The sequence below is a fragment of the Hemiscyllium ocellatum genome, chromosome 4, assembly GCF_020745735.1.
Source record: "Hemiscyllium ocellatum isolate sHemOce1 chromosome 4, sHemOce1.pat.X.cur, whole genome shotgun sequence".
Taxonomy (NCBI): Eukaryota; Metazoa; Chordata; class Chondrichthyes; order Orectolobiformes; family Hemiscylliidae; genus Hemiscyllium; species Hemiscyllium ocellatum.
The window spans coordinates 60,160,182-60,184,298 of NC_083404.1; the positions used below are offsets into that span (position 1 = coordinate 60,160,182).

The 24,117-nt window shown below is 39.6% G+C and overlaps 1 protein-coding gene across 7 annotated transcripts in view; it reads left to right on the top strand.

The window, feature by feature from the left end:
- LOC132813916 (coiled-coil domain-containing protein 102A-like) overlaps positions 1-16,198 on the top strand; it is a 615,752-nt gene extending 599,554 nt beyond the window's left edge. For all 7 annotated transcript variants that reach the window (XM_060823318.1, XM_060823308.1, XM_060823316.1 and 4 more), the window contains one exon: positions 10,984-16,198. In XM_060823318.1, the coding sequence (XP_060679301.1) occupies positions 10,984-11,101 (118 nt within the window). In that variant the 3' untranslated portion in view covers positions 11,102-16,198. The remainder of the gene's footprint in view (positions 1-10,983) is intronic.
- The last annotated feature ends 7,919 nt before the right edge of the window (positions 16,199-24,117 follow it).

Below are 24,117 nucleotides of genomic sequence, written 5' to 3' on the forward strand. Positions count from 1 at the left end.
CTGCAGTCCTCACTTTCACCATGTATGATAACCTGTCTAAGGATGATTTTAGTGCTGATTTATCACATGGCAGGAAATCATAGATAATGGAGAGTGCAAGGGTGGCATGGTGGCTCAGTGGTTAGCACTGCTGCCTCACAGCACCAAGGACCCAGGTTCGATTCTACCACTCGGGTGAATGTCTGTGTGGAGTTTGCACATTTTCCCTGTGTCTGCGTGGGTTTCCTCTGGATGCTCCATTTTCCTCCCACATTCCAAAGATGTGCAGGTTAGGTGGGTTGACATGCTAAATTGCCCATAGTGTTCAGAGATGTGTCGATTAGGTGCATTAGCCATGGGAAATGCAGGGTTACAAGTATTGGTTGGGTCTAGGTGGGATGTTTTTCATTCGACAAAGTGTGTTATCAAGAAGCCCTAGCAAAACTGGAATATATGAAAATTGTGGGGCAAACTCTCAGCTGGTTGGTGTCATACCTGGCACATATGAAGTGGTTGTGCTTGTTGGAGGTTGTCATCTCAGTTCCAGGCCATCTCTGCAGGAGTTCCTCAGGTGTGGAGACGATGCTGGTGGACTGAGTGGACAAAGTCAGAAGTTACATGACAACAGATTATAGTCCAACAAATTTATTTGATGCACCTGACAAAGGGTCTATGCTCTGAAAGCTTGTGTGATTTCAAATAAACCTGTTGGACTTCAACCTGGTGTTGTGGAAGTTCCTCAGGGTATTGTCCTAGGCCCAACCATCCCCCGCTCTTGATCAATGACCTCCCCTCTATCTTAAAGTCAAAAATGGGATGTTCGCTGATGATTGCACAATGTTCAGCATCTTCAGTGACACTTCCAATACTGAAGCAGTTCATTTTCAAATGCAACAAGATCTGGACAATATCCAGGCTTGAGCTGACAAGTGGAAGTGACATTTGCACCACACACATGCCAGGAAATGACCATCTTCAATAAGAGACAATCAACCCCTTGATATTCAATAATATTCCTGTCATTGAACTCCCCCCACTGTCAACACCCTGGGGTTACCATTGACCAGAAACTCATCTGGACTCACCATATAAATATATGGCTGCAAGAGCAGGTCAGAGGCTAGGAATACCGCAGTAAATAACTCACGTCCTGATTCGCCAACTTCTGTCAAGGTGCAACTGAGGAATGTGCTGGAATACTCTCTACTTACCTGGATGGGTGCAACTCCAACAACACTCAAGAAGCTTGACACTATCATAACATAGCAGCCAGCTTGATTGGCAACATATCCACAAGCATCCACTCCCTCCACCACTTAAGCTCAGTAACTATAGTATGTTCTATCTACTAGATGCATTGCAGAAATTCACCACAGATCCTTAGACAGCACCTTCCAACACAAACCACAACCATCTAGAAGGATGAGACAGCAGATATATAGGAACACCACCATTGCAAGTTCTCCTCCATGCCATTCACCATCCTGGCTTGGAAATATGTTGCCATTCCTTCACTGTTGCTGGGTCAAAGTGATGAAATTCCCTCACTAAGGGCGTTGTGGATTCAGCTAAAGCAGTTCAAAAAGACAGCTCATCACCATCTTCTCAAGTGTAACTGGGGACAGGCAATAAATGCTGGCCAGCCAAAAGCAGCAATGTCCTATGAATGAATAAAAAGAAAGGAGCAGCAAGTAATTTAGAAGATTAATTAAATTCTATCCTTCTTTATGAGAGGAGTTGAACTTAAAATGTGAGGATATTATGCTTCAGTTATACAGGACATTGGGGAGACCTCATCTTGAATACTGTATACAGTGTTGATCTCCTTGTTTAAAATGGAATGTAACTGTGCTGGAGGCGGTGCAGGTATCTGACTGATACCTGAAAAAGCTGGGTTGCCTTATGAGGATATGTTGGACAAACTGGACTGTTTCTACTGAAGTTTAAAAGATTTTGGGAGTAATTTGATTGAAATATATAAAATCCTGAATGGTCTCAACAATATTTTCATTTGTGGATCAGTTCAGAAGCAGAAGGCACCTTTTCAAAATTAAGGATCACCCTTTCAGGACTGAGATGAGAAGGAATGTTTTTTCTAAGAGGTTTGAGCCACTCTGAAACTCTCTGCGTCAGGCAATGGTGGAGAGTGAGTGATTGAATATTTTTAAAGTAGAGGTAATTAGGTTCCTGTCAGGCAAGGGAATCACGTTGTTGTGAATTGATAAGAATGTGAAATTCAAAATGCAAACAGCTCATTCAGGATCTTAGAATATAATAGAATCCCTACAGTGTGGAAACAGGCACTCCAGTCCAACAAGCCCACACCGACCCTCCGAAGAGTATCCCACCCCAAACACATTCTCCTACCCTACTACTATACATTTACCCCGATTAATGCACTTCACCTACACATCCCTGAACACTATCGGCAATTTAACATGGCCAATTCACCTGATCTGCACATCTTTGGGTTGTGGGAGGAAACCCACCCAGACACGGGGAGAATGTGCAAACTCCACACAGACAGTCACCCGAGGCTGGAATCAAATCCCGGTACCTGATGCTGTGAGGCAGCAGTGCTAACCACTGAGCCACCGTGCCGCCCATAAACAGCAGAGCAGGCTTGAGAGGCTGCTCCTAATATGTATATTTGTATTTTTGATTCTCTCCCTAATTTTATTCTTCTCCTAATGGTGACTGTGCCTTCACCCAAGGTAAGAAATTCTATCACTAACTGTCTCTGCCTCTCTACATATTTTTCCCCCTTTAGGATTCAGCTTAGTTTTATATTTTTGACCTTTGGTTGCCTGACCTACTGTCTTTTTATGTGACTCGGTGTCAAATTCTGTTTCATAATCCTCATTTGCTTTGGGGCTTATTATTACATTCATGGTTCTATCTGAATATAAGTTGTTATTGGAGCAAAAGTGATGCAACACATTCATCAGTGGTTCCAACTGCTTTGCCTATGACAGTGAAAGTGATGGCAGCAATTAGCTTTCTGGCTACTTGGTCATTCAGAATAGCAAGCTGTGAATTAGATAAATGAAGGCTTACATTATGAAATGCAGCCTTGCTTTCCATTTCCTTTTACATAATGAGGGTCACCTCTGTCTCGGGAAAGCGAGCGCCTCTGAATCATCCCCAGAAATTCTTTGAACAGCTTTGCTATAGTAATTATTGGTCAGTGATTTATAGGAGTCAATTAACACATTAACTGCTTTTAAAGGCTAACTATTTTGTCAGAATGCAGTAAAAGGATGTTGCAACTTATACCAAGAAGATATTAAAAGCTTGCTTTTAATAAATTGTGACAATAAATGTGTATAACTGTCTTAAGTTACTTTAAAAATCACACACCAGGTTATAGCCCAATAGGTTATTTGGAAGCACTAGCTTCCAGAGCACTGCTCCTTTATCAGGTTGCATTAAATTACTTCAACAGCTTCAGACTGAAAGGCCTTCCAGGTGACACTAGATTTACATGAAATATTTTGTGTGGCCATATTTGTAATAGCTTCAACAAAGGGAGATTTACTTGAAACTCTTTTTGTATAAAACATCCTTTGTTTTGGACTTTATTTAACTTAACCTGAGTTTGCTAGAAGCCTCATTTTTTAAAACAGGCATGAAACTAAACATGTTCAATTGAATATGTAAGTCTCCGGGACATAATTTGGTAAAGACTGGAAAGTTGCCATTACAAAGTTTGCTGTCACAACCATCAATGTTCCTCAACCAATATCACTAAAAGCTAAAAAAAACCATAAGTGCCAGCCTAAGGAATTGACTGAAGCTTGTGGACAGCTTCATAGCAAACCCAGCACCATTTCCAAGTAACTGACAAATAAAAAGACAACTTACAACTTGAAACCAGCTCTTCATAGTCAGGGCCACTAATATGTCACGGGTGAACAAGTTAAATTCCATTTTAACCACTTCAACTTTGAGAATTTCTGTTGCTAATTTGGAAATTCAACTCTGATTTCTTTCATTTGTATCAATAAATTGAAGCTCAGCGAATATTACTTTTGACATGCTTGCACTGGTAGAAAACAAGACCATGAGTAACAATATGAAATTACACACAGATCTTTCAATTACTCTTCTGCCTGAAGATGCTGGTATAATAAACATAGGCTAAGCTAGGGCATGTTCTCAGCAAGCATTAGTGTGGGTTATATTAAATGATGCATTTTCATTTCTTACAGATACATTTTTGCTTCTTGTGTGACAGGTTTTTACCCACGGAGCTGAAAGCTTTTGCTCAATAATATGAGGTTAGGTCCTGTTATACCCATAAATCAGACATATTGGACCACACAGCAGCGTTTATTCTGACTGCAAGAGTTAATCAATTCTTTGTTCAATTAATTTTTATTATAATTTCTAATAAACAATCCAACCGCATGAAAAATAACTGCATGCCATTTGAGCCAAACATGTAGTTGACAGTTTTCTTCCAGAGATGCTTTCCAATCTACCACAGGCTTGATTTTGAGATAGTGTAACTACCAGTTCTCAGCATCAAAACACCATTGAAAGTGAGAGAAACCTCAGTGGTTTGTACATGCACAGAACAATACAAAAATTCAGAAATAATTGATAGTGGTTCTGCACATCTCTGAAATCACATGCACACACCCCCTCTCTCATGCACACACCCCCTCTCTCTCACACACACACACACACACACACACCTCAGAGTATATTTGCTAATCAACTTAAATTAAAATAAATATTACATTTTACAGTAAGACTGAGAAATGCTAAGTTAATGATTACTGTTAAGCACTTGCATTACTCTTGAAAACTAATTGTGGAATGTCAAATTTCTCCATTCTGATAGAATACTTTTTTTTAATGTTTTAAGTTTGTTTATCATTAATTTAGGCCTTATTTTAATCAAATGCCAACGATTTATTTTGTATCTATAAATTATGATTAAATGTAAAGGGCTTGTGATTTTTACTTGCTGCCAGGAGGTCTATGAGAATACTTCAGTGTGATTGGCTGTTTATGTGGACATCAGTCAATCTCCTTGGTTTGGCAGCAGGTTGAAACAGTGATCAGAAAAGGCAAGCCCACACCACAGAGATCTCTAAATCCAGCCCAATATGTCCTTGCTGCGTAATGTTCACTCTGGTAAATAAGAAGAAATTGTCATTATTCCAAAGTGTGTCTCAGCCACTTGGTGATCTTTTGAAGACGAATCACTGTAAGCTAGGTAAAGGGGAGAAGCAGTTTGCACACAACAAGTTGTAAAGATCATAGAAATTTGATTTCAATCCTAAATTTAACTTAAACCAAAGGAATTTTTGTTTTTCTGTATACCCAGAATAGGCTAGGTAAGGCCAGTTGTTTACCAGTTCTGGACTAAGTATAAAAAAAACGATGGGAACAAATGACGCCAATCCTACCTGTTACTCAGGAATATCATGTTATATAATTAGGTGACTTCTCTCGAGCCACTTCTACGCTCTCTATTTTCATTATAATCTCACATCAGTTCTGCCCTCACCTTGGTATCCCTTGGAACATCATAAACTAGGCTAATCTATTTGGATAGCATGGTGTTGGCAGATGTGATGGACATGTATAACAGCCAGCTATTGTTTTAAAAATTGCATTCACAAGTTCTGAAGTTAAACTATTAGGGCTGAAGTTAAACTATTAGATTATACATGTTATGCTTCAATGCTCCCCATTAAAATGAATATGAAATCTTGATACTTCTGGGTCAGATGCTATTATTCAGTGATGATTTGGTGAGCATTCTCTTAAGGGTGTACTAACATACTGACCATGAGACATAGCACAAAACAATCTGACATTGTTAGAGTAGCATCACTCCACAAAACGCGCACACAATTGTGTATGCTGTGTAGCTCTGCTTACAGTGGGACTTACTTTTTGATTTTTTTTGTGCCTTCACCTGAAGGTCCATCCAATATTTGATCACTTGTTGCTTCAAGTAAATAATGTGGTCAAGCGTAGATCCTTGTAGTGGCAGGTTAAAATAATTACAATAAGATTGCAGGTTCTTAAGGTTTGAACACTTTTTCTAGGGTGGTGGAAACATATACTACTTTGATTGCAAGCCAGTTAGTGAAATATGAAGCTACAACTAATCTGTTTCTTCATAGAATGCAGCATTCCAAATGACTGTTTTCTACTTGTGATTCCCTGCTCCCCTTGTTTCTCTCTCTACAACTAAATACATAGAACAATTATAAAATCACATTCACCAGTGTATATTAACAATACAATTGCTACACCATTAACAACATATTGCCCTGAGATATTTTGATCCTTGACATTTTGTGGTGAATGGTCCACCATACTGGAATCAACTTATTGAAACACACAAGACTTCTACAAGGTAGATGTGGAAAGGTTGTTTCCACTTGTGGGAGAGTCCAGGACCAGAAATCATGATCTCCTACTGAGGGATCGCATATTTAAGACACAGTTGAGGGGGACTTTTTTTTCTCAGAGATTGACGAATCTGTGGAATTATTTACCACAGAGAGCTGTTGAGGCTTGGTTTTTAAATATATTCAAAAATAAGATAGATTTTTAATTAGGAAAAGAATCAAAGGTCATAGGTAAAAGTCAGGAAAGTGGATTTGAGGATTATCAGGTCATCGACAGTCTCATTGAATGGTAAAATGGACTTGATGGGCTAAATGTCCTACTTCTGCTCCTATGACTTTGCTTTCGACATGAAATAAACATATTTTCATGGGGTTGCTAGACACGTATAGGTAATAACCTGAAATCTGAGGATGTTAACGAGATTGAAATTATCTCAGAACAATTCTTCAATGTGTATAGCTGTCCAGGTCCAAATAATACATCAGATTCTGGCCATAATTCTGACCATTGCAATTACTCTGTACTATAAAAAAACATTGAGATTATACCTGCTAGTTAGAACAAAAGACTTTGGTAACCATAGAACAATGAGAACCATTAAAACGTTTACCTCACCTACAATGGTGCCTACTAATGAAGTGGTGTAGCTGCTGTACAATGTAGCTGTGCATCCATAATAGATTGCTGCACATGCACAATACTTTTGCTGTGTAGAGAATGTTATTTAAATTTCATGCTGTTTTTTGACAAAAAAAGGACCATAAAACATGCACTGCAGGCATATTTATTTACTTGTAGTAGCTCTGCAGCATATGCAATAACCTATGGTTCTTTTCATAATATGAAAATGCTAATTGTATTTTTACTGCAACTGATGCAGATTTTAAATGAATGTACACCTAATCCTATGAAGATACCTGAGAATTTGAAAACTGAATTGTGAAATAGTTGTTTTTTAAAATATTTATGGGGGATGTTTAGTTTATGAAATAGCACAGACAACAATTTCCTTCACAAATTCAAAGAGCTTACAATTAATTTAATTCATAGGTTACTTGTTCTGTAGTGCTTTTTCAGAATAGCGTCTTTTTACCTAGATGCCTCCCGCACCTGCTGGCCCCAGCAGATATTGAAGTTCTTTTTGCATTTCATGTAAACACAGGGGAAGCAATGTATTATGGAGTCACCTGGCAACACCTCAGAAACTTAAATCATCCGGTAGTTTTTTTTTGTCAGCAAATACAGAAAAATACATGCTAATTATGAAATGCTGATTGCCACACTCTCCCTCATCCCCCTGCTGTTTGGAAGCATTTGCAGTTGTACTATCTTATAACAGTTCTTGCACTTGCACTGCAATCCATCTTCTGTGAATTCATTTGGAGAGTCTTCTAAAAGATATGACAAAGGCCCAGTTGGAACCTTCCTCTTCATTTAGAAAATATTTTGATGCAGGTTTAATGGAAGATATTTGAAGTCAAAAATTTAGGTAAGATATTTGAAGATGTTTGAAGTCAAAAAATACAGAGGTGTGGTACAATAGTTTACATTAGTTTAATATATTTGTTTACATAAAGTAAACTGCAATTATTTTCAATACTTTTAGCAACTTCTGCAAATTGTATTCAAAGTCTTGGGAATTGCATAAAAAAATTTCACTGAGACGATTAAGAAAATTGCAGCTTGATTTTATTTATGCCCTCATGAAAAGCAGGCAGGATAAATGTTTCATTTATTCAGTCATGAGATGTGGGCATCACTGACTAGGGCAGTATTTGCTGCCCATCTTTAAATGCCCTGCAGAAGGCATAAGGATACCCTGTCTTGAACTGCTGCAGTTCTTGAATGTAGGACCACCTACAGTGCTTGAAAAGAGGGAGTTCCAGGATTTTGACATTTGTGACACTGAAGAAATGGTTGTACTTTATACCTATGTAAGTCAGGACAGTATGTGGCTTGGAGGGGAATTTACAGGTGATGATGCCCTTGTGCTTCAGGGTGATAGAAGTAATGAGTTTGGAAGATGTTGTCCAAGGAACCTTGATGAGTTGCTGCAGTGCATCTCATGTATAGTCTGCACTATTGCCACTGTGTGCCAATGGTGAAGGAAGTGAATATTGAAGATGTTAGTCAGGGTGCCAATCAATGGGCTGTTTATTTCTCCCCCTGGAAAGTGTTCAGCTTCCTGAGTATTGTTGGACCTTGCTCAAGTGGGGAGTATACCATCACATTCTTGTGCCTTTTAGATGGTGTTGAGGTCTTCATTGACCTATAATAATGTAAAATAAAATTCTGTTATGAGTCTTAAAAATGGTCACTAGATTTGAAATCTTAACACTGTTTTCTCTTGAAAGGTACTGCTGGATCTGCTGAGTTTCTCCAGCCATTTCTGTTTGTTTCAGATCTCTGGAATCTGCAGTTATTTGTTTTATCTTAATATAATAATGTAAATTGTGATAGCCACTTTTGCTGTCAGGCATGAGACCAGTCAATAAAATATTACTTTAATTTTTCATACAAACATTTCTTGATAGCAATTATAATGGCTGTTGATTGCACTGTGACTCCTGAGAACTAGAGTATGGAGATGATTGTAGAATGAATAACTGTATGATGTTTCCAGAGTCTTAGAACTTGTTGTGTGATTATTATATTATTTCTACATTGTAACATTGAATTCAAAGGTACTTATTTGGCCATAAAACAGTTTGGGACACCCTGAGATTGTGAAAGGCGCTATATGAGTGCAAATCTTTCTATTTTACAGTCTCTACTTTGAGGAATTTTGATTGGGTAGCTCCAAATTGTTCTCCATGTATGTGATTGGGCAGATTTTTAGGACAATTGGGGAAAAGTTTGTATGTAGTATGTTCAGTAATCATATCAATCATTGAAAATAACCAATCAGAAAGGAAAAAAATGCAGACACAATCAGTGAGGAATACTAAAATTGACCATTTGGTGGAAAACAGAACAAGTATTAAAACAAAACCATTCAAAACTTAGCCCCTCACTGAGACAACCTTCATTGACTGTGCTGTTCAAAGTTGAATAATATTTTAATGGTTTAGAATGAATTGAAGCATAAAATCATATAAAACATTGTGTCTTCAATCCACAAAAGCATGTTCAACCAATTAGTTTTAAACGTTCATCTCTATTTAAATAGTGAGTGGAGGAACTTGAAATTAATCAATGTGAGTGTTTGTATGATAACATAAGTAATTACTATACTGTTTTGTTTAAGTGTAAACAAAGTTTGCATTAATCTTTTTCTGCTTTATTATCTTAGCTTGTGGCAATCTTCGAACAACATCAAAACTTACAATTGTATAAAAACTTCTACTTTAGAAAAAAGCTTTCAGGCATTTCACAGGAGCAATTAGCAAACAAAATTTGACACCAAACTTCCTGAGGAGATATTTAAGCACCTTGGTCAAACTGGTCGGCATCTAGCATCTTAAAGGAGGAAAGAGAAACAGAGAGGATTGGAGAATGAATTTCAGAGCTTAGGGTCCAAGTAGCAGAAGGCACAATCACCCATGGCTATGATAAAAAATTTTTTAATAATGATCAAGAAGTCAGAAAATGAGGAAAGCAGAGAGTGAGTAGGTAGTAGAGCTCGAGAAGGTTGCAGAGATAGGGAGGGCAAGGACAAGGGTAGAGGTTTGAAAACAACGATTCTGATTTTTAAATAATGGTGTTGATAATTAAATCAAGAGTGGAGAGAGAGAGTGTGTGTGTGTGTGAGAGAGAGAGAGAAGGTGGGGGTTTTGGGTTGGTGTGGAGGGATTGGGTTGGGAGTGGAGGGGGGTGGGATTGGTGTTCCTGGCCAGGCAAACATTTTTTTAATTTCAAAAATATACTTTATTCATAAAATAATTTGATGGTCTGTACAGTTGGTCATGCCATACATATGTAAACATTTACATACAGAGATCAGAATTTATCATTTTTATACAGCTCTATACATTTTTCAATCATATGCCCATATATTTAGCTGAGGCATCAGCAGAGCCCAATTGACTACATGGGTCCCCTGTTCTTCTTTAGGCAGGCAGACGTTACACCGTGGTCTTTCCCCACTGCGCCTTGGCGGCAGCTACCCCAGGCAAACATTACAATAGTCAAATTTAATGGTGACAAAAGAGTGCATGAAGGTTTCAGCAGCAGATGAGCTGGGGCATGGAGAGCGGTGCACAATATAATGAACGTGATCTTCATAGAGTGGTGGATATGAGGTCAGAAACTCTGCTTATAGGATCAAATGGACCCCTACCATCTTGGTTGAGTTTCAAACTGTGGCCACTGCAGAGTATAGAGTCAGTGGCTAAACAGCTATATATTGCAAGGCATGGGATTTTAAATTCTATCAATATTCCAATGCACACTTCAGAATTCCTCATCCCAGAATTTAATAACCTCTGCTTAAGCTCTCTCGACTTAAGAATATGAGATATGTATCTACAGGGATAGTGTGTGGCACTTTGTATTGGAAAAACATAAGCTCCACCAATATAGATCTCATTGTATCTTAGCAATATGTTTTCACTTGGTTGACCAAATAAAGCTGCTATTGGAAGCTCAAACCAAAATAATTTTGTGATTTTGATCCTTTTTACATAGGTTAAGAAGACAGCAGACAAGTTCGCTGTTTGGAATGAAGCTCAGTTCAGCGTATAACCCTGATGACTCTGCGGAAACAATCAGTGAAGAAGATGACCTGGAACTTGAAGTGAAATAAGATGACAAATCCAGTGTAACTGCCGTGAAAACAGGGAAACTGGTAAAAGATCAAAAATAAATGACTTCTCTTCAGGGTCATGCACCAAACAAACAACTTCTGTCAAGCAAAATAATGGAATAAAATGTCCATACATTTAGGATGAATTCAATCAAACTTTTAGACCCATCAGAGTTTTAAGTTACCTTTCAACAGAAAGAGATAATAATTATTTGAAACATTGTGTTCTGCAATCCATCACAGGTGTGTTGAATATGGTAATATATTTTGAACCATAAAAATCATATATTCTGTTTATTCGTAAATACTCAGTGTACAGGTAACTCCACATCAAGTGGTCTGTAAAAACTAATACTATGATGTGCAAGTTGGAATATGGTCTTCCTGTTGCCCATTTGAAACAAACAGTTTCTCTTCACAATTTAAAGAGTGAATATGTCTGTCCTTTTCTGCTACTGTTGACTGGTTGGTTGTGAGGGCAGGTTTCAGGCCCTCAATTCCTTGTGCATGGCATCCTGTCAACATCTTCCCCTTAGAGTTGACTTAGCTGAAAAATGCGATGTGTGAAGAATCACACATTCAAATCCATTCTTCAAAAACTTTCTGATGCAGGTCCAGTTCACCATGCTAACTCATCCTTTGTTGTTGTCAGTTTATATATCCCATTCCCTGGTAGTCACACTTTGCACAGCCTCATGCACAAATGATTGCAATTGTATGGTGGACTATATTGGTACCACTGTCCTTCCAAATTTGAATAATTTCCATAATGAATTTTCATGGATTCTTATTGTAGAAATTTTGGATTCCAGAGTTTCCTTTGCATGTTGTACACTTTCTTGTTATATTGCTGGGCATGAGATTGGGTTTTGGGTGTAGGACGTCCAATGCTGGAGTCAAATGCAATCACAACCCCACACTATTTTGGAAGCAGTCATCCAGCAGGGATTTTCGTTGAATCGGCCAGTGAGCAGGCTCACATCCAATTAAGGGGTGGGATCTCAAAGCTGTACAGCCAATGGGAGGCCCTTGAATTTAGAAGGAGCAGTGGTTGCATTTTGGTCAACTGAGAGAAGGCACTTTCCTTTTGATTGAGGTGCTTCTCTCCAAATATTTAGATTTATAAATTTCAAAATATCCTCAGCGGCAGGGTCATCATTCTCAATTAGATCCCTCTGTGCAGGTTAGGCTGGGACTGCAGGAGTATCACAGGCAGGTTGAGGGGTTTCAATGTCTGCTTGGAGTACCTGGTCCTCCCCCAGCTTGGTCTATGACTGGAGGCCTCCATGAGGCTGCTGGCCTAGTCTCCAACACCGTGGGGTGCCAGAAAACAAGCTATAAAATTCTAGTCAGTCTGTAACATAAGGATTCACTAGGTCACCACCATTTGCAGGCACTTAGTCATTCCAACCTGATCCCTCCAGGAAACAGCCCAAGGATGGGTCCACCTGACCAAATTCCTCTTGGTTGTGTTTAAAATGGCAGATCAGCCCAGACAGCAGGGGGCATATCGCTGAGTGTGGCACTTAAGTATAGGATCTTCTCTTCTGGTTAATAACAAGAGGTGGGAAAGATATGAGATTTAGTGGAATGCTGACCTCTGTTCTCAAGTTCTGAAGAAGCCATACAGAACTTGAAACACTATCTGTTTTCATTTGCAGATGCTGCCAGACCTGCTGAGTTTCTCCAGCACTTTCTGTTTTTGTTTCATAATGTAACTTTCCTGATCATATCTGGCAAATCTAACCTCCACCAACAACAACACAATTTCTAAAAAGGGACATAGCGAGCCAGAACAGAAAATAAGGAGAAGAAGAAGGAATGGTCAAGAAGAATGACAAAAAATTAAAAATATGGATTTTAAGGATAAAGATAGAAGACTAAGGGAAAATCAAAAGTCAGAGGAGATGGGGGAATTGTGAATTTGCAGACCATTCTGCATTAATAGGTGAATGCTCAGCTATGAATGATGGGATACTGGTCTTGAGTTCAAGAAACAGAGTTCTTCTTGGTGAGGCATTGATACACAATTTATAAGGATGGAGAAAGAGGCAGGGACCAAGTCCATGAAGTGATTTAAATAGGAAGCAAATTTGAAATTTCAGGTGTTTGGGAGCCAATATAAATGAAAGAGAACAGAAGTAGTAGGGAATTGGAACTGAACACGAGCAACAAAGATCACATGAGCTGAAGTTTATGGGGGTTGCAGATCAGGGCGCTGGCCAGCACAGCAATACAATAGCCAAAATGGGAGATGAGAGAGGACAGATTTCAGTCTCTGTAGCTGATGGGCTGATGTTAGAATCCGTAGTCCACAAAGGACCATAGGCATGGCTGTCCATTAAAAAGAGACAATTGGTCATAAATTGCTTTAGGATAATTACTCCACAAACATAGGGTATGAGTGAAGAGGCAGTCCTCCATAAATTGTTATGGTTGGTATCAGAATTGAAATCATACTGCTGCTTTTATTCTGCACCAGCCTAAAGTCATCCAACCAACTGCACTAATCAAGCCCCTAACAGCTGAGCTGAGCTGACAGAAACAATGGTATTGAGGTGGACTTTCTGATGAAAAAGCGTTGGGCTTGGCAACCCTCTCTGAAACAAATCAGATGTCTCGGTTAAAACCCACCTCAGTCAGTGGCCAAGTCAGAAGGTGGAAATGGTGAACATATTATATTGTGTCAGAGGTCTTCACCATTTTTAACCAGTTGAAATTACAGACAGCCTGAGACTGGGTGTTTAGTAAATGGACTAACCCACAGAGCTGGAGCTGGGTGACCTCGGCATGGATATGGGATCTAATCTCTTATATTTAGTTACTAAGAGGCAGTGCATTATGGAGGAAGAGAAAGGATCGAAGGATATTAGAGTCAAAGAGATGAACAGCATGGAAACAGACCCTTTGGTCCAACCCGTCCATGCCGACCAGATATCCCAACCCAATCTAGTCCCACTTGCCAGCACCCGGCCCATATCCCTCCAACCCCTTCCTATTCATATACCCATCCAAGTGCCTTTTAAATGTTGCAATTGTACCAGCCTCCATCACTTCCTCTGGCAGTTCGTTCCATACATGTACCACCCTCTGCATGAAAAAGTTGCCCCTTAGGTCTCTTTTATATCTTTCCCCTCTCACCCTAAACCTATACTCTCTAGTTCTGGACTCCCTGACCCCAGAGAAAAGACTTTGTCTATTTATCCTATCCATGCCCCTTATAAGTTTGTAAAGCTCTATAAGGTCACCCCTCAGCCTCCGTCGCTCCATGGAAAACAGCCCCAGTCTGTTCAGCATCTCCCTATAGCTCAAATCCTCCAACACTGGCAACATCCTTGTAAATCTTTTCTGAACCCTTTCAAGTTTCACAACATCTTTCTGATTGGAAGGAGACCAGAATTGCACACAATATTCCAACAGTGGCCTAACCAATGTCCAGTACAGCCGCAACATGACCTCCCACCTCCTGTACTCAATACTCTGACCAATAAAAGAAAGCATACCAAACGCCTTCTTCACTATCCTATCTACCTGCGACTCCACTTTCAAGGAGCTATGAACCTTCACTCCAAGGTCTCTTTGTTCAGCAAAACTCTCTAGGACCTTACCATTAAGTGTATAAGTCCTGCTAAAAATGCAGCACCTCGCATTTATCTGAATTAAACTCCATCTGCCACTTATCGGCACATTGGCCCATCTGATCAAGGTCCTGCTGTAATCTGAGGTAACCTTCTTTGCTGTCCACTACACCTCCAATTTTGGTGTCATCTGCAAACTTACTAACTGTGCCTCTTACGCTCGCATCCAAATCATTTATTGTAAATGACAAAAAGTAGAGGACCCAGCACCGATCCTTGTGGCACTCCACTGGTCACAGACCTCCAGTGTGAAAAACAACCCTCCACCACCACCCTCTGTCTTCTACCTTTGAGCCAGTTCTGTATCCAAATGGCTAGTTCTCCCTTTATTCCACGAGATCTAACCTTGCTAAAGGTAAACTCCAGAATGTGAAAATGAAGAGTAAGAATGTCATTTGTGAAGATGTTCTGTCTCCGACTAGAGATGAGTATGAATAAAACCTGACAAATTTGCAGGAAACAGAGCTGCATGTTGGTGAAAAGATATTGGAACTGGGTGGTGCAGTCAGTCATGTCAAATACTGTAGAGATGTCAAGGAGGGTAGGGAAGGATTGATGGCATACGGTGATAATCATAGAGGATGCCATTCGTAAATTTTGTTTGGGCTATTTCGGAGAAAAAATGCAATTTGGAGACAGTCACCATGGAGGTGTGGGATAATAGACAAGTGCTTTCAAAATCTTCAAGCTCTTTCAAAAGTAGAGGAGTCTAGAGGTGAGTCATAACAGGCAAGGAATGAGAAATTAAGATTCTCTTTTGATGGGAGGGGCTGATGGTTGTGGTTTTAAAGGAAGATTTCTAGCATTGTAATTCATAGAGACTAGTTATTTACAATGTCAGCTCATAGTAGAAAAAGAAACTGGGTAATCAACAGCTTACTGGCTGTGGATTCCAGAAGATGGTCTCAGTGACAAAGAAGTTGGATAAAATAGAAGGGCAAAGAAATGAAATATTCTAAGGATTCAGAGCTGGATCAAAAAGTAACCTGAGCAGATTGGTGGATAAGAGAAATAAGGGGGAAGGGGCAGGAACAATTGACCAGATGGTTTACAATATTAGTACACAATGGACCATGATCTCCTGACACCTTTTAGTCTGAAAGATTTCTTCAGTCTCTGCAATGATCCTTTGTAGAAGCACTGAAACTCTCATGATTTTTTTTTTAACCATGGTAATGTTATAAGTTCTTTAATGTAAACCGTTCCTGTTCAGAAACTTTCTGTTTAATCTGTATTTGTTACTGAATTAGTTAATGAATACTGTGGATGCAGCAAGGTGATACATCTGCACCCTAGTTCAAATATGTGCAGTTCGGCGTGCATTAATTAGTGTACGTTTCCTTTCAGCTCTCTATCACAATGTATTATAGAAAGTTTCCTACACTGTAATCCACACCGCTTAATCATTGTAACTCAAGCCAGCTCAAGTACTTGTTTTGTTAAAATAAATTGACCACTTTTGGCAGTGTTGTAGATTTTAAAAAATGGAAACTCAGTTGTGTTGATTGGTTGTTCATTTTACTGGAAGGCGCTATAATTAGGTTCATTAATCTCATATTTTCAGGGCGAACCATCTCAGAATGATTAGGTAGTGTAACATATTCTACAAGGAGAATACAAGGGCTGTCAGGTGAAAAGTACACAGGTAAATGCCCTCTATCTATTTATCAATGTGAATTTGTTCATTTTAATGTTACACCGTCCAAAGATTAATCTAATTTGTTTGATTGCACAGTTATTTCATATAACCGTTAGGCTGCTGTAGCAGGGTCCATTTGAAACTGAACCAGCCAGAATAGGGAGAGCAGGCAACTGGTCTCAGTGCAGAATGAACATTGCCCATGATGCATTCCTGCTGCAACCACCATTTTAACTGCTTCGTTTTCAGACTTGGCCAAGGTGCTCAGCAGGAATTGGAAGGAGTCTCATAAATACATGTAAATCAGAGTTCATTAGCATAATCAGTACCCCATATAATTTAAACATAAGTCCCAAGCAGCATCCAACCCATAGTAAAGCCGAAGCATTGCTTGTTATTTAAGGGTGACTCAAGGCAATTGGCTTAGAGGATATTTATGCCAATGTGATGTTTAATTGCCAATGAAGTTTCCAGCTTCCAGATTACCATTTCTTTTCACAATTGCTAGCTTTCACCTTCACTTAAAATATGCCTGAAGCATTGGTCAAGGGCATGACCCCAAAAAGTATCCTAAGAAAATAGCAACCCAGAGGCTGGTCAAAGGAGAGAAGTGGAAGAAGAGCTGGAAGGAGAGCTACAACATCTACAACGTGCTGATGCAGGTCCACCCAGACTCCTCCATCTCCCTCTCCTCCATCATAAGTGTTAACTTGTTCGTCAACAACATCTTCGAGTGCATCACCTGCGAGGCCTCCTGTCTCATCCACTGCAGCAAGCAGCAGACTATATCCTCCTCAGCAATCTAGTTCCATTCCTTGGACGTATCTGAAGAGCAGAACATCATGAGGATGTGTATCTCCTTACAAGCTGCTGTGAAGCTTTCCATATACGAGCACCACACGCAGCTTTTCTCTCTCCACTTTACCCTCCTTTAAGATGCTCCTCAAAACTCAACTTCTTCAATCCTGATAGTGCCTTCTGTGACTAGATATCAAACTTTATTTGTTACCACTCCAGTGAAGCTGTTTGGGATATTTCATTGTGTTAAAATGGTGAGGTACATATATTGTTTCTAATTAAAGAAATGGGGTCACAGATTTGTGCAATGTCTGTAGCAGTGCATTTATCTTCCGATAATCAATCATCTCCCAGTGTTTGACTCTTCAGTCAACATCACTGGAGGGCTGCTGGGTGACACATGATACCCCTTACTTGCATGACTTACAATATTCCTCTGCAAATTCACCACATTACAGCAACAAGAGTATAATCAATGTCATGAGATCAACAGGGTGATTAATGACAACATAATAGGAAACATGCACTGGCAAGACAATAAGCCAAGAACCTGCCTTCGGGCAAAGCATGAACAAATGAATGACAGAGCTAGAAAGCTAATGAATTAATTTACAATGCAGACTTTGAAGCTGCTGTGACACCAAATTTTACACCAAAGTGCCAAGTGTGATAAAGGTCAAAGGAGAGAAGTGGAAGAAGAGCTGGAAGGAGAGCTACAATGTGCTGATGCAGGTTTTATTCCCAACAAACACCAGTCTTTTCTTCTGTTCTTTCACAACTGTCATTGGGAGCAGTATATTTCCCCTCCCTCAGGAGATCAGTACAATTGTTTTCTACTACCTCTAAGCTGCAAATAGCCACAGCAAAGTAACTGTGCCTAACTGGTCATAATGCAACTTTCCAATATCCAGTTAAAAATCACACAACACCAGGTTATAGTCCAACAGGTTTAATTGGAAGCACTAGCTTTTGGCGCACCACTCCTTCATTAGGTGGTTGGGGTCCACCACCACCTGATGAAGGAGCAGTGCTCCGAAAGCTAGTACTTCCAATTAAACCTGTTGGACTATAACCTTGTGTTATGTGATTTTTAACTTTGTACACCCCAGTCCAACACGGCCATCTCCAAATCATTTCAATACCCATAACCTGTTGATGGGAGGGCAGATTGTAGATGCTCAATGACTATTTGAAAAGCTTGACGTGCCATCTTATCAATCTGTCCAAGGTGGACACTCAAAACTTTTCAAGATAGAGTTCAACGCCTGCAGGTGGATAGTACTGAGTTGTGAAGGCTCATTTGCTGCTCAGAGTTGTACTCAGAAAAAAGACATTGCACAGACTGAAGATGGACGTCTCAACACTTTCAATCATGCTGCTGAAATCTCTTGCTGCATTTCCAGTACATTGTATGTCAGAAGGAAGCAGTTTTCTCTCAATGCCTATATCCCCAAAGTTCTTAATGCTGTCTTGCCAGGCAGAACTAGGAGATGACCTTGTCCTCTGGTAGGCTATCTCCAGGGCTATTCCTTTCACCACTATCAACTACTCATCATTTAGAATGTTTCACCATCTGCACCGTAGCTCATTGTCAAAGCTATGCTGAGTGCTTGTGTTTGTATTTGGATGGGTTGGATAGAATGTATGATATCCTCCAAGGCATTTTTTTTTCTCTGTTGCATCCTGCTATAGAGAAGTGGTAAAAATTAAAATGGCGTTAAGTGTTTTAATATGACCAGGTGGCAGAAAACAGCTCAAAGTTGTGAAAGCTCCTGAAGAATAGCTGTGGTAAAGTCATGGTTGTAATTAATAGTTAGAGACACTGCTAGATAAGACATCAGATTCACTTTTCCAAATGCTGATCATTCAGTTTATGTCTCTAAACTCACAGGCTTCCACTTCATTTGAATGACAGGCACAATTCTTGGTATGTTTTATATTTCAGATGACACACTAACTTATATATGTGTCATAGGAATTTATTCGCCATGCTTTTAAATGCTTGTTCATACTTCTCGCAGATAGCTTCCAGCTTTGTTCGCTTTTCTCTGCATCCACACCCAGGCTTAACTAATCAAACATATCCATAACCAATAGATTCACAACATCAATCACAAAACAATTGAACAGTACAACATCAGTTATTTTTCACTTGTCCTGTAAGTTGAGATTCCAAGGGTATGGGATGAGAGCTGGAAGAGGAGCAAGATAAAATAAGAATATGCCAATCAAATAGAAGTCAGATATGTCCATGCTAGTTAATAGCTACAGTTATGGTTCGGAGAGAGATGGAGGATGTTAATGTATGCCGAATAAAGTACTGCAAATATTGGCATTTATTATTATCGTGAAACTTGGTTACTGCATGTGTTTTAATCAGGCTGGCACAAAACTAAATTGTTTCTTATTCCAAAGAGGCAATATTCTGGACATAGTTCTGAGATTTTCAGGCAAGTCAACAGCTGTGCAAGGCAGGTTAGGCTAGCTTGCTGACAATGAAGGGAACATAAATCAATCAGATTTTGCATTGCAATATTTTAGTAAAAGATTATTGCATTGCAGCCAGCTGAATTATAAGTAAGCTTTTGTCCTGCAACTCTAAGCAATTGTTACCCATGTATTCAGAATCAGATGCTGTACTACTTAACTAACACATAAGGTACCCCTATCAGAGTGTCCTGCATTACCTGGAGTTGAGAGAATAGATTTATTTTAAGCATGTCAATGGGACGTTTGATTTCACATTGTCGGATTGGCAGAGTGGTCATTAGCATGGCACTTGCTGTTACAGAGAACTGGCTAGAAGGCTGCAACGAATAATTCATGAACTGTGTGACAGGTTTCATATAAATCATTGCTGTGTTTTGCATTTGGCATACCATCTCCACTACTCCCCATCCTTGCTTATGAATCAACTACAAGCTGAGTTTGCTTTTGAGATTGTATGCAATATGTGAAAGGAAAGGAAGAGGCAGAAAATGTCAGATTGCACCAGCCACACGCACGCAAGATTGTGAATGACAGTCAGATTGGTGGGTTCACAATCTCAGCCTTCTAAAAACTTTACTCAATCTGAAACAGCATCAAGAGGATTTTTTTTTCACAGACGTTCATTGTAAACAACACTTCCTCAGTTCCCATTCTCATCCAGCTACACTAACCCCTCTCCCCATCCCGTAAACTAAGAGACTTGGTTGAGTCCTCATTAGGTGGACAGTAAGGGGCTCGAGCAATTTTAGTTTAAGGCCCCAGTCATTTGTCTGACTGGCTTCTGAGCTGATCACATCAGGAGATAGGTAGCCTGCCCATTTTCTCCTTCCGTTTTCAGGGCGGGGTGAAGACTTCCCATGGGCTTAAACAAAGGCCTTCCCTGTTTTCAGATTTCAAAGTTGCTTTTCGATTATCTTATTGGTAAAGATCTAGGAGTTCTATTCTTACTTGTGTTATGGACCAGACCAAACCCCCTCAAAATATACTAAGATGATACTTAGACCCTGACTTTTTCTTATTTTAAAGGCAAGCATGAGGCCTTGTATTCTGGATGTGACTCAATTGGTCAAATTGCCGGATTTGAAGCAAAATACACTTTATTCATAAACTATAGTTAAAATATAACAAAAGAAGAAACTGGCCTAACAACTTTATTGGAAAACTTAATGGATTAATGGATTATTTTACTACTTACCAGGAACTGTTCCAATCTAATAACATCCCATATATTCACCCTTGACAAAGGCAAATTCATAAAAACTGATTGTCTGACGTGCAACTTCAGCAGCAGGAAAAACCCCCCGCAGCTTTTAGCTGTAACAGAGAGAGGAAAATCAGCTTTAACATCCAGCATCAACACCCCAGTAGCCCCTGCTACTACTGAAAAAGTAGAACTAAAATTCCTGGCTCTGTGGGAGCAATTCTCACCCATTCTGGCTGCTTCTGATGTCCCTACTTCCACAAAAGAAAAGTCCTCACAATCTTTATGGGCTTGCAATAGATAGTTCATCATCTCTGTTCTAAAAAATACACCTCTTAACCGCACAGTATCATCACACTTGCATCTATAAATGTATCCTCAAAAAGGCACATCACTGATGACCACACCATAGCCAGCGATGTATCATTCTGTAGTACATGGAAATGCACTCTATCTAAGCTTCAATATCTGTCTCAAAGTGCAGTTTTGAACTTCTGGATACCACAAAATGTAACAGGCGTCATATTAATTTAAAGATTAGTGCAAGCACAATTGGCCGAATGGTCTCCTTCTGTATTGTACTAATTCTGTGATTTTGTGAAGGAGATATAATTTGTAGGGTTGCATCCTGAAGTCTCCCTGACAATCCTGTGAAGGAAGTAAAGTCAGTAGGTACTCTGTGCCCCTCATTTGCAGTAGCATCCCAAGGATCACTGTCCGGCAGGCTTGGTATTGGGAGTGGAGAAGTCAGTGTCAATATTACCGTTAACAAGACCTGACTTAAGCATATGAAGAGATTTAGTAACTTCACATGGAAAGCAAGGAGGAACACAAACACTCATCCTTCCATGTCCTGTACCAACACGTCAGTCCCTCTTTAACCCTCTCCTCTGCTGCTGTTAAATATTGCTTCTCATCTATTGCATTTCGCACTGGGGAATTTAACATTTGTCAGCTTCTGTCACTAGTCCAATGTTACAACCAGATCCTGGGTGAAATTCCCCAAGTCATGAGGGTTCTGGCTGTGATATCCCAAATGATCAATTGTCCAGCTAAGGAGTGATGAATCAGCACCCCTTCTTTATTCAGCCAGCACTCAGTTTGTTGCCACAAAGTTAAATTACAAAAGATGTCCCTCCTTGTCAATGCCTTTTACCCAGACAAAGGAATTCATGTTTAAAAACCAGGAGTTCTTGAGGTAACAAAAGTTTATTATTTACTAAATACAAGAAGAAAATAATGCACACAGATTAAAATTGAGAAGTGAATCCAATAATAGATCTAAATTTTTAAAAAGGCCGGTCTTGTGGATAAATGGTTGTTGGTGGAACGTTGTCAGTTGGTGGATTTCAGGATTATTGGCTTTGTAGGTTTAATTAAACATCTTTCGTCCTTTTTCTTTTTGACGGTGGTTGGTTAATTAGCTTCTAGCACTCAAAATGAGGAAGTCCATGACCTGCAATACATGAGTCACCCTCTCCATTTCCTTGCAATTTCCCACTGTCAACATTATTAAAAAAAATAATTTTTCTGCCCCTTTCAGATTTGGACTTGAAATCTTGACTCTGTTTCCCTCTCCACAGATGATGTCAGACCGGCATTCTCTGTTACTATTATGCATGTGTAACTAGTGAGTGGTTACTCAAACTGACCGTCACACCATACCAGTGCTCAAATCCAGGCTGGCACGCATGAGTACCTCAGCCAAATGGCACACACAAACACTTCAGGTCACTAGTGCACCTTCTTTCACGAGCACATACAGCCCAGGCTTGATGTGACTTTTAACTCCTGTTCTCAAGTATTCTTGAAAGTGGAAGGCATAAAGGTGTCTCTCATCGAAAGTGCTGTCATTTCCCCTATCATGTTCCCAGTCTGCGATAACAGTTTGAGATTACAGTTCCATATGTAGTGCATTTCTCCCCTTTAATGTCCATCCCTTTGAAGCTTCCTGATACCATGTTGATTGTGACATTCCAGAGTGTCTCTTTGTGGATAGTAACTGATTTAATATCTGCAGAATTTTTGGCTGATGTCCTTTTGTTTAAAAAAAAGTTGTAACTGAAAGTTCAAATCTCTGTCAATACAGAAGGATTCCTGTGATACTATGACATTTTCCCTAACCTCCCACAATAAATGATATTAGAAAAAGAGAGAAAGGGATAAAAAGAGTTGAATATATGAAAGGACAAATGCGTATGACACAGTTTTATTCTCCTGGCCTCAGTTACTTATATCTGGTCATTTGTAACTAGGTTTTGGACAGGCCATCTGCAGTAACATTTGATTTTCGGGAATTATGTGGATGATTTTTTTTAGGTGGTATAGTTGAGGAAACAAACTCCAATGGATTCATTTGATGATCTGGGTCTTAAACTTTTCCACAAAAGTTAATGAGTTGTGGTCTCTGTACCTACTGCTGACAAGTATTTCCAAGTGTTTGAGAACCAGTACTAAACTGAAGATTTCCTTCTTTATTGTGAAATACCACTTCTGATGTTTTGTGGCAAAGTGCTTGATTGGTTCCAGATTCACTTTTCTTAAAGAGGACAGCCCCTATCCTGGTGTCACTGACATCCATGTTTATTTTAAATGTTTGGTTAAATAGTTTGGACCTGGATGATCAAGCTCGCTTGTTAAAATGGCCTTTGCTTTTTATAGTATTCCTCTGTCCAAATGACCTTTGATTTTCCAGAGTAGGTCTGTCAGTGATACAGCTATTGGACTCGAGTTTGGGACCAAGTTTTGATAAAACCTGCACATTCCCAAGAATCTCATGATTCCACGGCAGTTTCCAATGACCATTCTGTACTCGTGTAAAACTGGACATATCCTAACGGTAATGATCAGCTTAAATGGACAATTGGCCATGACCAAGCCCCCAGATTGTGTGTGGATTGTGCCTATGACTGATTGTACCAGGACCCCTTGACCAATACCTGCACCCTCATGAATGGACTGAGGACTAGCTCTAACCGCATGGCCATTGGTTAAATAAAAGTGCAGTGAATATGCTGCACAGGCAGCTGGCAAATGCTTTTGATTTTAGTTTCATATCTCAGTGCAATATATCAGGCTGCTGCCCCCTTGCCACAAACCCCAACACACTGCCCACCATACCAGCCAGATTTCTGATGAGCATTACAAGCAACTGTCCGTATGTCTGCATAAAAGAGCAGGTCAGTATATCCTTGTAGAGCTGTGGTCTATACAACTTCGGGCTGAATTGGGCTTGGCTGTTGGCCGTAAT